This window comes from Tachypleus tridentatus, chromosome 13, assembly GCF_004210375.1.
Source record: "Tachypleus tridentatus isolate NWPU-2018 chromosome 13, ASM421037v1, whole genome shotgun sequence".
NCBI lineage: Eukaryota > Metazoa > Arthropoda > Merostomata > Xiphosura > Limulidae > Tachypleus > Tachypleus tridentatus.
Window position 1 is genome coordinate 105,185,466 of NC_134837.1, and position 11,391 is coordinate 105,196,856.

The window sequence follows — 11,391 nt, forward strand, 5'->3', positions numbered from 1 at the left end:
ACATATTTAACAACAGCAAGAAGAAATGAGTCAGTTAGAACAATGAATCAGATGTGACTAGTAATAATGATATGTAACTTACAAACTACCCAAACATACCTAGTTAAAGTACTTAATAATATCAACTAAACAAACCCTTGAAACATACCAAGTCTACAAGATACATAATATTAACAAATGTGCAAAACAAAATTCAAGCACTGATGATGTGAAATACTTAAATCTCATGTGTGTAAAGAAAGGCAAAACATCACAAAGGGTATTTTAGCCATGCCTACCATGGATATATCCACCACATATGAAAAAACTTACCACAAAACCACTGGGAGAACTGGAACCAATATGAAGAAAAAAGGATAAGAACAAATCTGTACCAAAAACAATGACATGGCAGCATGACAACTGGAGCAGGAAAATGAAAACTGGGAAAACTACCTACATCTCGAATGTACAGCAAAACCAAAATATGTGTCAACTGACAACCTGATTAGCTGTAAAAAAAAAAGAAAGGGGGGGGGGAGAGAAAGCTCCAGGAGAAGTGTAGAGTGCAACAGACTGAAATAAGTACCGGAAAATCCAAATAGTTTTCTCCTTGATTGTATTATTCTTCAAAAACATTGTCAAGTTGAAAATAAAAAGAAAATGCCAACTTAACATATGAATCTTGCTCCCTGTAAATTAAGACCTGTAACTCTTCTGCAGATAAAATCAAATCCAGTACCTAGTATGTCATACCAGTAGTGTTTTCAATTGTAACAAAAATTTTGGGAGTCAATAGATTGAATCACAAAGTTATACTAAGACCTCCAATAATTTGGTACCAAAAAAACAAATGCAAAAATAAATTGTCAAAACACCAGAAACAAAACACAAAATAAAACTGCTGGGAAAATTTGAAATGGCAAAGAAACACAATCTTAAACTAAAACCACGAACAAAAACTCGTTAAACGTCTAAACAATGCTTTGCCAACCAAGAAAGTGAGGATTGAGAGGGAATAGCAGAAGGAGCTAATTGTCCCAATACAGGCAGCCCAATACTATTGGTGGATAGTAGTCACAAGTTATGTACATGTTTAACAGTGACACAAAATTGGTGGGGTGCATAGATTGACATGCTGATATGAAAATGTCTTCAGCAGTGTTTAGAAGGTGGAAAAAAAACATGATAACTTTGTCTGAACCCATCAGATCATCTCTATAGTTTTGTTCTGTCAACTCTTATCCCTGTTTTGAGCCCAACAATGATTAAAGTCTTTATATAAATGACCTAGCATACTTCTCCATAATTGTAGTTTCCTCAACTCCCTTTACTCTCTTCAGTATTTCTTTCTGAGATCATTCATTCTTTTATTGTGATAACCAGTTACAAACATTCTTAAAATAAAATATTAAAGCACTGTACATAATCAAAACAGTTTTGAATTTCTGTGAACAATTATTAATTACTTTACTAATCATACAGTGTGAGAATAAACTAGAAATACAGTTTCCTTACATTCATTCGCTTCTGAAAGTCATGTAGAAATACATTCCAGAGATTTGTGTATACTTAAAAAAATGCTACGATTAGTACTTCTCAATACAACAGTTTCAATTATCTAAAACTTCAACTATCTAGTATGAAAGAAATCCCTAAAGCTGAGACTATTTCTGCTGGAGAAAAACCCTGGATCTAATCTTTTGAAACATTTAGTATGAAATGTTAAAGCATATCAAACATGCTAACAGTACTTTTGTTTAAATAATGAACAAAAGAATTAATAAAAAAAAAGAAGCTTGAAAATTCATATAACTTTAGTAAAGGGATAACAATAATAATTAATAATCACAAACTTGAACTAGCAATCTCACCTTAAAACTTTCTCAGGATTTTAATATTTCTTATTGTTCTAAAACTTACATTCTCATGTTTGAACCTTGTGAGGATCTTAATCTCTCTTAATGTTCTCTGGCAATAAGTCTGGTGTTCAAAGGGAGAAATCTTCTTGATAGCCATCCTGGTCTTTGTTACATTATCAATTGCTGACCTGTAAAGATTCAGGTCAACTATTTTTAATTAAAAAAGCACTTAAATTTGATTATTAAATCCTTTTTTTTTCATATGTCTAATAAGAAAATTCTTCATTTTCTTACTGTTAACAAATATAGATATATATTTAAGAGTAATATGCAACTGTTACAATCATTATAACTAACATTCACATATGGTTATATTACTTATAATATGGTTATATTATATTATATTAATTAAATAATTAATCATAAGAAAAATACTAATAATGTAATTTACAAGAGACATCAAATAGTAAGTTTGTTTTACAGTGTGATCACTCCAAGAACTCAGAGAATTGCAACTAAATCTTCACTTTTCTTATTCATTTTCACTAAACTATCTTAATTATTAAAATATACAATAATAATAGCATATATGTATAACTATAATAAATAAAGTTAAATCATAACAATATTGAAAACACTTTTGGAAATTACAAAGTAATAAACGACTAAAAAAAATGCAAAATAGAAAAACAAGCAATTTTATTTTTGTAAGTTAGAATATAGTGCTAGCTTGTGCATGTAAAGTGTAAAGACTGAAACAAGTGAAATATAGAAAGATACCATCAGAAGATGATATTAGCACCAGAATAGGTAGCTTGCACTTGAAAAGAAGTTTGAATTAACATAATCTATAAATTACAAATGGCCCATTTCCAAACTGTTTTTAAACACTCACCTTTAAGTAATGTACAACTTTATATCAATCTTAATTTTTCACAAAATATCAATTCCTCTCTTTACTTATGAAGTGGCAATCTCATTCCACAAACCAACCACCATGTTAAAAAAGAAAACTTTTTAATAGAATTTAATCTGTATTTTACAAAAAATGAAAATTGTGTCCTCTCATCCTATCATTTTCAGAATACAGCAGGAAAAAACAAAGGCCTTTAACCAATAAATCCTTCAGACTATCTTGAAAACTTAAAAAACGATCACTTCTTACTACTCTTTCACAAGCAAAATATAAGACCTTAACATATCTTCATACAACTAGAAACAATATTAAAATTAATACAAGATACAAAATTTATATTGTAAATATAATATCTGTACATATTTTCTTTTGACTTTTCTTTAATACAACAATCATCATGCAACCCTATGTTTTTTTCTCATTTAACTTTACACACTGACAAATTACTTAGTGATCTAGAACATGTATATTATCACTGATATTTTTATGAAAGGATAGGCTGTGTAAATATACCAAAAACATGATATTCATTTATAATTAAACTTATGTCAAACTTGAGTCATTACAAAAGAGATAAGATGGTACAACTAGAGTTAAAAGTAGTCTTAAATATGTTTACCATATGCAGTTGAATAACTGGAGGTTATTCGAATTATCAAACACAATGTTTCATGATGTGGATTTTGTTTTACTTTGCGATATACTTGTTCAACTGATAAATATCGACATCATAATGGGCTATATGTAAAATTACGTTCTTCAGTCATCGCTACATTATTCTTATTATCAAATACAATTATTTCAAAGCCTAGGAGATGTACTGAAAATAAAACATTGTCTAGTTTTTCAGCATTTAACTAGTAATAGTTTACAAAGCCTAATCGTGAACATACCAACACAATTTTTCCTGGATTACTAACATTACATCAGAAATGAGCAACATAAAACCAACAACGAAACTTACAATGAAACAACCGCCTTCACTTTAAAATTTAAAATTAATAATAATTTAATACAAATGAGTCAAATAAGTTTAACTTTAATTAGAAATTTTCAGAAGTAACCAAAGCCTACGACCCGAATGCGCTGGAATCATAATCAAGAGTCAAAACCAAGATAGATAAATTAAATCGGAATTATGAGGTTCTTTGAAACAAAAAGAAAACACAATCTACATACACAACCATTCCATATGCTCCTTCTCCAATGTATACTAATTCTGTATAGCGCGGACCAACTTCAAAAATTTGACCTTTAACTGTCTCACTCATCGTTCGTCCATCCGTTTCAGCCGCCATTGTAAACGGCGTGAAGTTGACTTTTCGAGTCAATAAATAACGTTTTCCAGAACATGGGACTTCTGTTTAGAAACTAAATAAATATGTAATAAAAAAGTAGAAAATCCAGATAGGAATTGACTATAAGCTACAAGGAGAACGTTTAACTTCATATAATATTTCAAGAATCAGAAATACTGACGAACTTTCAGTTATTATTATTCATGATATATTGGAATTGTTTGACACTTATATTATCTATCACTTACAAATAGTGGCACAACTGGATCTCACTTAATTAAGGAGCCATTGAGAGAAAAGTAGAATGTATCTTTTAAGTCATTTCTGTTAATTATTGTTACAGTGTCTAATCGCCTGGGTGGGTGTGATTCAGCCATCAAGATAGGTTGTTGCAACCGTGTTCAACATAATTAAAAGAAACACGTACTAGTACAAAAAGTTAGAACATCACATTAAAAGCTTATAATATTAAAACAGTATTGCTCTCTCACCGCAGTTTTTATACTTGAATATTTTTCTTTGTATGTGGTTTAACGCGAAGGGGGATATCTGAACTTTTTCCACTGTGGTCATCAAACCTCGATTTTTTTTGTGTTAAAAGCTTCAAGCATACCGTGAGCCACCGACAGAATATTCCTCAAGAACACAAACCTAACTGTCGAAAACTAACGTTTTACCTTTTGTTTGCGCCTGGCATGGCCTAGCGCGTTAAGGCGTGCGCTTCGTAATCTGAGGGTCGCGGGTTCGCGCCCGAGTCGCGCCAAACATGCTCGCCCTCCCAGCCGTGAGGGCGTATAATGTTACGGTCAATCCCACTATTCGTTGGTAAAAGAGTAGCCCAAGAGTTGGCGGTGGGTGATGACTACCTGCCTTCCCTCTAGTCTTACACTGCAAAATTAGGAACGGCTAGCACAGATAGCCCTCGAGTAGCTTTGTGCGAAATTCAAAACAAACAAACAAAACCTTTTGTTTCTTTTACTATATCTATTGTTTATTAATATTTTATACAACACCAGTCTGGTGATTATTAACAAAAGCAGTTTTTGATTATGCTTCTCAACTGGGTGGATGATTCACTCAGAAGCTAATGAAATAAGAATCAGGGTAAATGAAAATAATGAGGTGAATATGGCATGGAGAATGATTTGTCTTACACAATATATTTAAGAGGGAAAGTCAGTATTATTATTAATCTAATTTTAGTTTGATAAATATGTTTATTTCATTTTGTATTCGTTCTAGTTGTAGTTTAATGTATATTTAAGTCATAATTAAGAATTTTACATTTTAACTTTGGACTTTTTGTCTCTTTTTCGAACTAATGTGAGTGAGCTGTTATGGAAAAATTACAGGGATGAATTATATTGGAAAAGGTTGAGAAAATTTGCTTTAAAGGATCAAGATATAATGAAATGAAATCTTTAATTTTCATATTTATCGTGATAATAAATTTGGCATGACTTTGGTAGGAGCATTTATTATGAAATATATCAAAGAGATTAGTATAATGGATTCCAAAAAATCAGAAAAGAACATGATTTATATTTGAAACAGAAATCAAGTAGAATTTCAAGCAAAAATTGCTCATTAACGTGACATCCGTAAAAACAAACACTTAACTAATTATAAAGAATTAATCGCACTTTATAATGGACATATATATGCTATTTTCAGGAGAAATTATCCTCGCACAAACATTTGTTTTTTAATTTTGCGCAAAGTTACATGAGGACTCTCTGCGATAGCCGTCCCAAATTTATCAGTGTAAGACTAGAGAGAAAACAGCTAGTCATACTACTTACCGCCAACTCTTTGGCTACTCCTTTACCATCGAATAGTAGGATTGGCCATAACTTTATGATGCCTCTGCGGCTGAAAGGGCGAGCATGATTGGTGTGACAGGCATTTGAACCCGCGACCCTTATATTACGAGTCTAGCGCCCCGCTTATATTTTCTGGATCTCATGTTTATTCAAAAACTAGATAGAAACTAACTAAATGAGAAATTTTGAATATTTCTATATTGTTACAAGCAGATAGAAAAATATCTGATATGCTTTTATATCACATTTTCCCTTCCTTTACTCCAGACTTGTTCTCAAGCTGACAAATGAAATTAAAAACAAATGAACTTTAAATTTGTGCTATAGCCAAGGAGCAAGTAATTTTGGAATTATGGCTGAAAATACGAAATATCATTTGACTACCCTTGCTGTTGAAACGACGCATTCTAACCTTTATAAGTAGAAACACAAGAAAAGTTTATTAACTTCGCTTTTTGTTTTGATTGGAAGTCAATACAAGTTTCCTTTGTTCCCAGGAGCATGCACAAGTCACATGGATAACACGACCACTTAATAGTGAATCATACTTAATCATAAAATATAAAATTAAGTCATTTAATGATGATTTACAATAATATGACATAATAATAAAATCAAATCATTTAAGCATATCTCAAATTAAATTTATCCTACTGCAGGGGTACAAATAAGCTTTCGTCACTATATTAGAAAAAAAGATAACTAAATCCTTTCGAAATTTAATCCTGTGTAATACAAAAAGAAATACTCTTTAACACTGAAATATATAACGCAAAATTAGCCTTATGCAGCAAATATAAAATGTTAAGACTGTTTAACAAATTAACATGTGAAATGCCCTTTAAAAATTGAAAAGCAATGTATGAGCACACACTTACATGACAAAGACAACCTTTATAAAATTAATGACATCAGTAATAAATATCTAACTCCTTTACAAGGGGTATTCTAACAGACTACACATGCACCTAAAATAAATAAAGCGAAAATTATTTACCGAATAAATATGAAAATATAATTTATAAAGATGATACCCATTTATATTAATTAAAACATGTATATATACATATAAATATGACCGGTTGAATATAAACCACTCTTCACATAAGCACCTTAACACAACCCATTACACAATAAATGGCGTGTGAGTGTGTTTTTTCTTATAGCAAAGCCACATCAGGTTATCTGCTGAATCCACTGGGAGGAATCGAACCCCTGATTTCAGCATTTTAAATCCGTAGACTAACCACTGTACCAGCGGGGTATTAATAAATGGCAAATCAAATAATTTCGAAATGAAACTTTTACACAAGGAGATAACAAATCCTATTCAAAACGGCCCGGCATGACCAGGTGGTTAAAGCGCTCGACTCGTAATCTAGGAGTCGCGGGTTCGAATCCCCATCACATGCTTGCCCTTTCAGCCGTGGGAGCATTATAATGGGACGTTTAATCCCACTATTCGTTGGTAAAAGAGAAGCCAAGAGTTAGCGGTGGGTGGTGATGACTAGTTGCTTTCTCTCTAGTCTTACATTGCTAAATTAGGGATGTCTAGCACGAATAGCTCTCGAATAGCTTTGCGCAAAATTAAAGACAAATATAATAATTTTAAACAACTACACATAGATAAATACATCAATAAGTTCTATCCAAATATCTACTTTTGTACACTGAACTTAATAACAAGAACAGAATAAATAAATAAATAACATAATTTACAATATATGTACATATGCACACGTACGCAAGCACCACGCAGGAGTGGCTCGTCGAAACACCCAAGTTTTGTAATGTAGCAATATTATGTTTATATATTTACAGGGCAGCTGCTTATGGTATTTACAGTTTTCTACAAAGTCTCCATTCTTCTGATGAAGAAAGACAAGATGGCTTTCTCTACCTCTACAGATCAGCTCCAGCTATTGGCTGACTGCTTAACAGCGTGCTTCAGTGTACGAAATGTCTATGTTATTGAAACTTCTTCACACAGCCACTAAATTCATGTTCATGTGAGCATTCAGCATCTGCTCTCTAACAGTTTAATAATTACCTGAGGTGTACATAAACTAAAGAAAGACTGAATTCTCTAGCGTTAATACATAGTCATTACAAAACTGCTATCAATATTGAAGTCGTACATACGCTATTTATGGAAAAGCACCCCAGAAGAATAGATCATGCTAACATGTTATATCAGTAGTGCATACATGCACGATGGCCAGTTATTGAAATAGTTAATATACTCTTGATATACAGAGCTGTTCAAATTAATAATATAATTTAACAATAACTACTCTGCATGCAGATAGCACAGTAATTCACTATAATAAAACTTACATATTAATGCAAATTTAAGTCTTTTCATTGGATGTTTGTGGATTTTATGTGAAGAGTCATGCAGGTGTTTAAGCTATATTTCATGCAAAATTACTTCCAGATTTTATTTCATAGCACCTTTTTTTATTTTTTAGAAAATTTCTTAGGGATGTGCCTCCAGACCTTCATAGCAATAGTATGCTTTGCATACCGATTGAACTTTCCATAATATATGTTGGTTTTTGATCTTACAAATTAAAACCCCTTTCACACATCCTGTGTACAGGCCTGGTGTGTTAACATGATTCACTAGGATGTCATACAGTACTGAAGCTTACTAGTAGCAGAGTGTGTACAAGAGCACTTGGAATGACTCTCCCGACTTTGGGTAGCAGAAAGGCAGACCCTTAACTGACTTTTCTGTTTGACATCTTTAGTCAATCTCGCATCTCTTTGTAAAGGTCTTCAGTTATATTAGCAATCTATGAACCGATGGAAAAAAAACTTCAGGAACACTCAGCAACAAGGAATGGATCTGCTGAATAGTTCAAGAACAAGATAACCAGATACTTCTAGTATTCAATTCTTTCACAGAAATTGGGGTTCCATTATAAAGTTAGGTGAATTTCACTGGTATGCAGGCTATATTAAGTATAGTTACTCCCAGGTGACAGATATTAACTTAAAAACATATCTATAGATTTTACATGTATTCACACCCTCTCTCACCCACAGACACATATCTCAAGAAAATGAGGAGTTACTAATCCTCAAGTTTTTACGATTCTCTGCTTTTTCAACTGCCTGGGGCCATGCTGCTCTTTTTTCTCTTTCAAATAACTTTTAATTTCATCCTAGTACATGTACAACCTTAATACTGTATCTTGTAAAGAAACAAGATTAAGAAACATCAGTAAAACTGTTTACTTGTTAAAAATATTTCAATCTGTATGATTAAAAACATTTCTATCTGACCAAATAAAATACTAGATATGCCATGAGTATATGCTTCTTATGATAACAAAACCATTATTTGCAAATTTCTCACACTATTAATAATTTCATTTGTTCATGAATATTTCAGTTCAATCAAATCGATTTTTGTTTCACTATCCTACAAAAAAAAAAAAAAAAAAAAAATCTTGTTGAAAGAACAACCATGTAAAAATATGATTTGGAAATTCTGAGATAAAGCTGTACTTTTTCCTTCCTAACAATAGTGTGAGCCTCCAACACTTTGATCTCTTCTATGAAAATTTTTCATATGTCAAATATTTCAACATCAAAAAAATTTTTTTTATTGGTATTAGTGAAAATAACTAATGAGTTGCATTTTTCTATAATTCTGTCCTGGTCAATTATCACAGTTAACCAGATAATCATCAATTCTTACTATTGAGATTAAAACCTTTGTTTGTATGCCTCTTGTATTATGCTTTACATAGGTAATAAAACTTCCTTGTAGAACCTGTATACTATCTAAGTAAATAGATATAAATATTTAGCTAGTAGAGGCACCATGCTCTATAGAGCTCTCACTATTCAGCTAGACTATGGGAATGATTTACTCAAAAACTTATACTATTTTCAATAATAAAATTCACTTACGACTCAAAAAGCAGGGTTTAAAATGCCATTTTTACCACTTATGTTTAAATAATATGCGGTTCTGACTTTTGACAAATGATAATTCTGCAAAGCAATATGCATCATACAATATCAATCACCAGCACAGAAAGTAAAGGTTGCAAATCCCTTTCAGTCATTAGTTTCTTAACCAAATAACTGTCCTAACTTTCATAAGCAGGCAGGAACCACATAATGATACACATACAGAGTATGCATCACCTTAAAGTTTGGAGAGAACAGAACACCACTTCTTTTCAGTCCATAATGTTGTTGTCCTAACTATTGATTGCTGAGTAATCATCACAAAATGTAGTCCATATGTTCTTTCACACATTACTACCCAACAATTGCATATACATAAAACAACAATGCTATACTCTCCCTAGGCACTTTTCCTACCATAAGAGTTGATAATTTCCATTGAAGCAAAGGGGAAGCCATAGCCTCTAGATATTAGCTGACAAGCTATTGGAAAAGGTGACTGTTTTCTTTCACATATCACATGTACATCTTTACAGAAACCTTTCACATGGGAAGACAAGTGATAGCTTAGTTAAATGGCACAGGACAAGAGGTAGCTAGAGTGCAGGTAAATTGATGATTTTCTTGGACAATATACTATATGGAAACTACATATACCTAGATAAATGAAAAGTTTGTATGAAATGAGAAGGTAACACATATACCTATACACCATACTAGTAGTTTTGGTAAAGTTCTGTGTTTTTGTGCATGTTCCTTTTATCTTATATGTTGATCTTGTGTTGACACATCTTTAAATTTGTTTTTATTCCATGTTTATAACTTGTGGTTGAGCAAGATATATTACAAAGTAATGTTGAATTTATTTGAAACTATATGAGCTTGAACAAGAAACAAACAGTGTGTGTGTGTGTATATATTTTATTTTATAGCATAGCTGTACCAGCTTATCTACAGTATCCACCAAAGAGCACTGATTTTAGCACTGTAAATGTATAGAATTATCATCATCCTAACGAGGGATAAAAAAAATAGGATGTACTTGATGTTTGATGCACAAATGTAATTTTCAAACAAGCTGATCTGGTCAAACTATGAATCTCACCATTGAATTTAAAAAAAATATATACTGTGCGAGATTTAGCTGTACTACATCATCATTGAAATGGATAATTCAATTCTGTTTAGTGAAAAGGTGGTACTTATAAACTTTAGTTATGTTGTTAATTTGTTAAGATAACAATTTAAATATAAATTCTTCTTTTATCACTGTATTCATATTTCATTACACTGATCAACAAATTTTGAAATGATGCACAAAAACCACTTACATACAATAAAAATATTAATAGGAAGCAAATGAACTTTGAATTATAGAATACTAAAGTTGCATTAACATACTTTCTTTCTTTTTCACAATTGTATAACACACAAAAAAACATTTATGTTATAACGTTTCACCTCCTAACATTTACGAATACTTCAATCTTTTTATGTACACTGTCTTTCTACTGACTCAGCAATAACTTTGATGACTTATAATGGTAAAAGCCAAGTTTGGGTACTTGAAATGTGTATACAGTACA

At 31.6% G+C, this 11,391-nt stretch overlaps 1 protein-coding gene across 11 annotated transcripts in view; it reads right to left on the reverse strand.

The window, feature by feature from the left end:
* LOC143237380 (mitogen-activated protein kinase 1-like) overlaps window positions 1–4,730 on the reverse strand; it is a 29,710-nt gene extending 24,980 nt beyond the window's left edge. For 4 of the 11 annotated variants that reach the window (XR_013020045.1, XR_013020043.1, XR_013020044.1 and 1 more), the window contains exons 1-3: window positions 4,304–4,467; window positions 3,937–4,128; window positions 1,903–2,029 (exon numbers count right to left, since the gene is read on the reverse strand). Coding sequence is in view for 7 of the 11 variants with exons in the window: in XM_076476573.1 (XP_076332688.1) it covers window positions 1,903–2,029; window positions 3,937–4,055 (246 nt within the window). In the remaining 4 variants the exon portion in view is untranslated. Of the gene's footprint in view, window positions 1–1,902; window positions 2,030–3,936; window positions 4,129–4,303; window positions 4,477–4,546 lie in introns of those variants that run through there. The other 7 variants (XR_013020046.1, XM_076476576.1, XM_076476575.1 and 4 more) reach the window with 6 other exon arrangements.
* Between the last annotated feature and the right edge of the window lie 6,661 nt (window positions 4,731–11,391).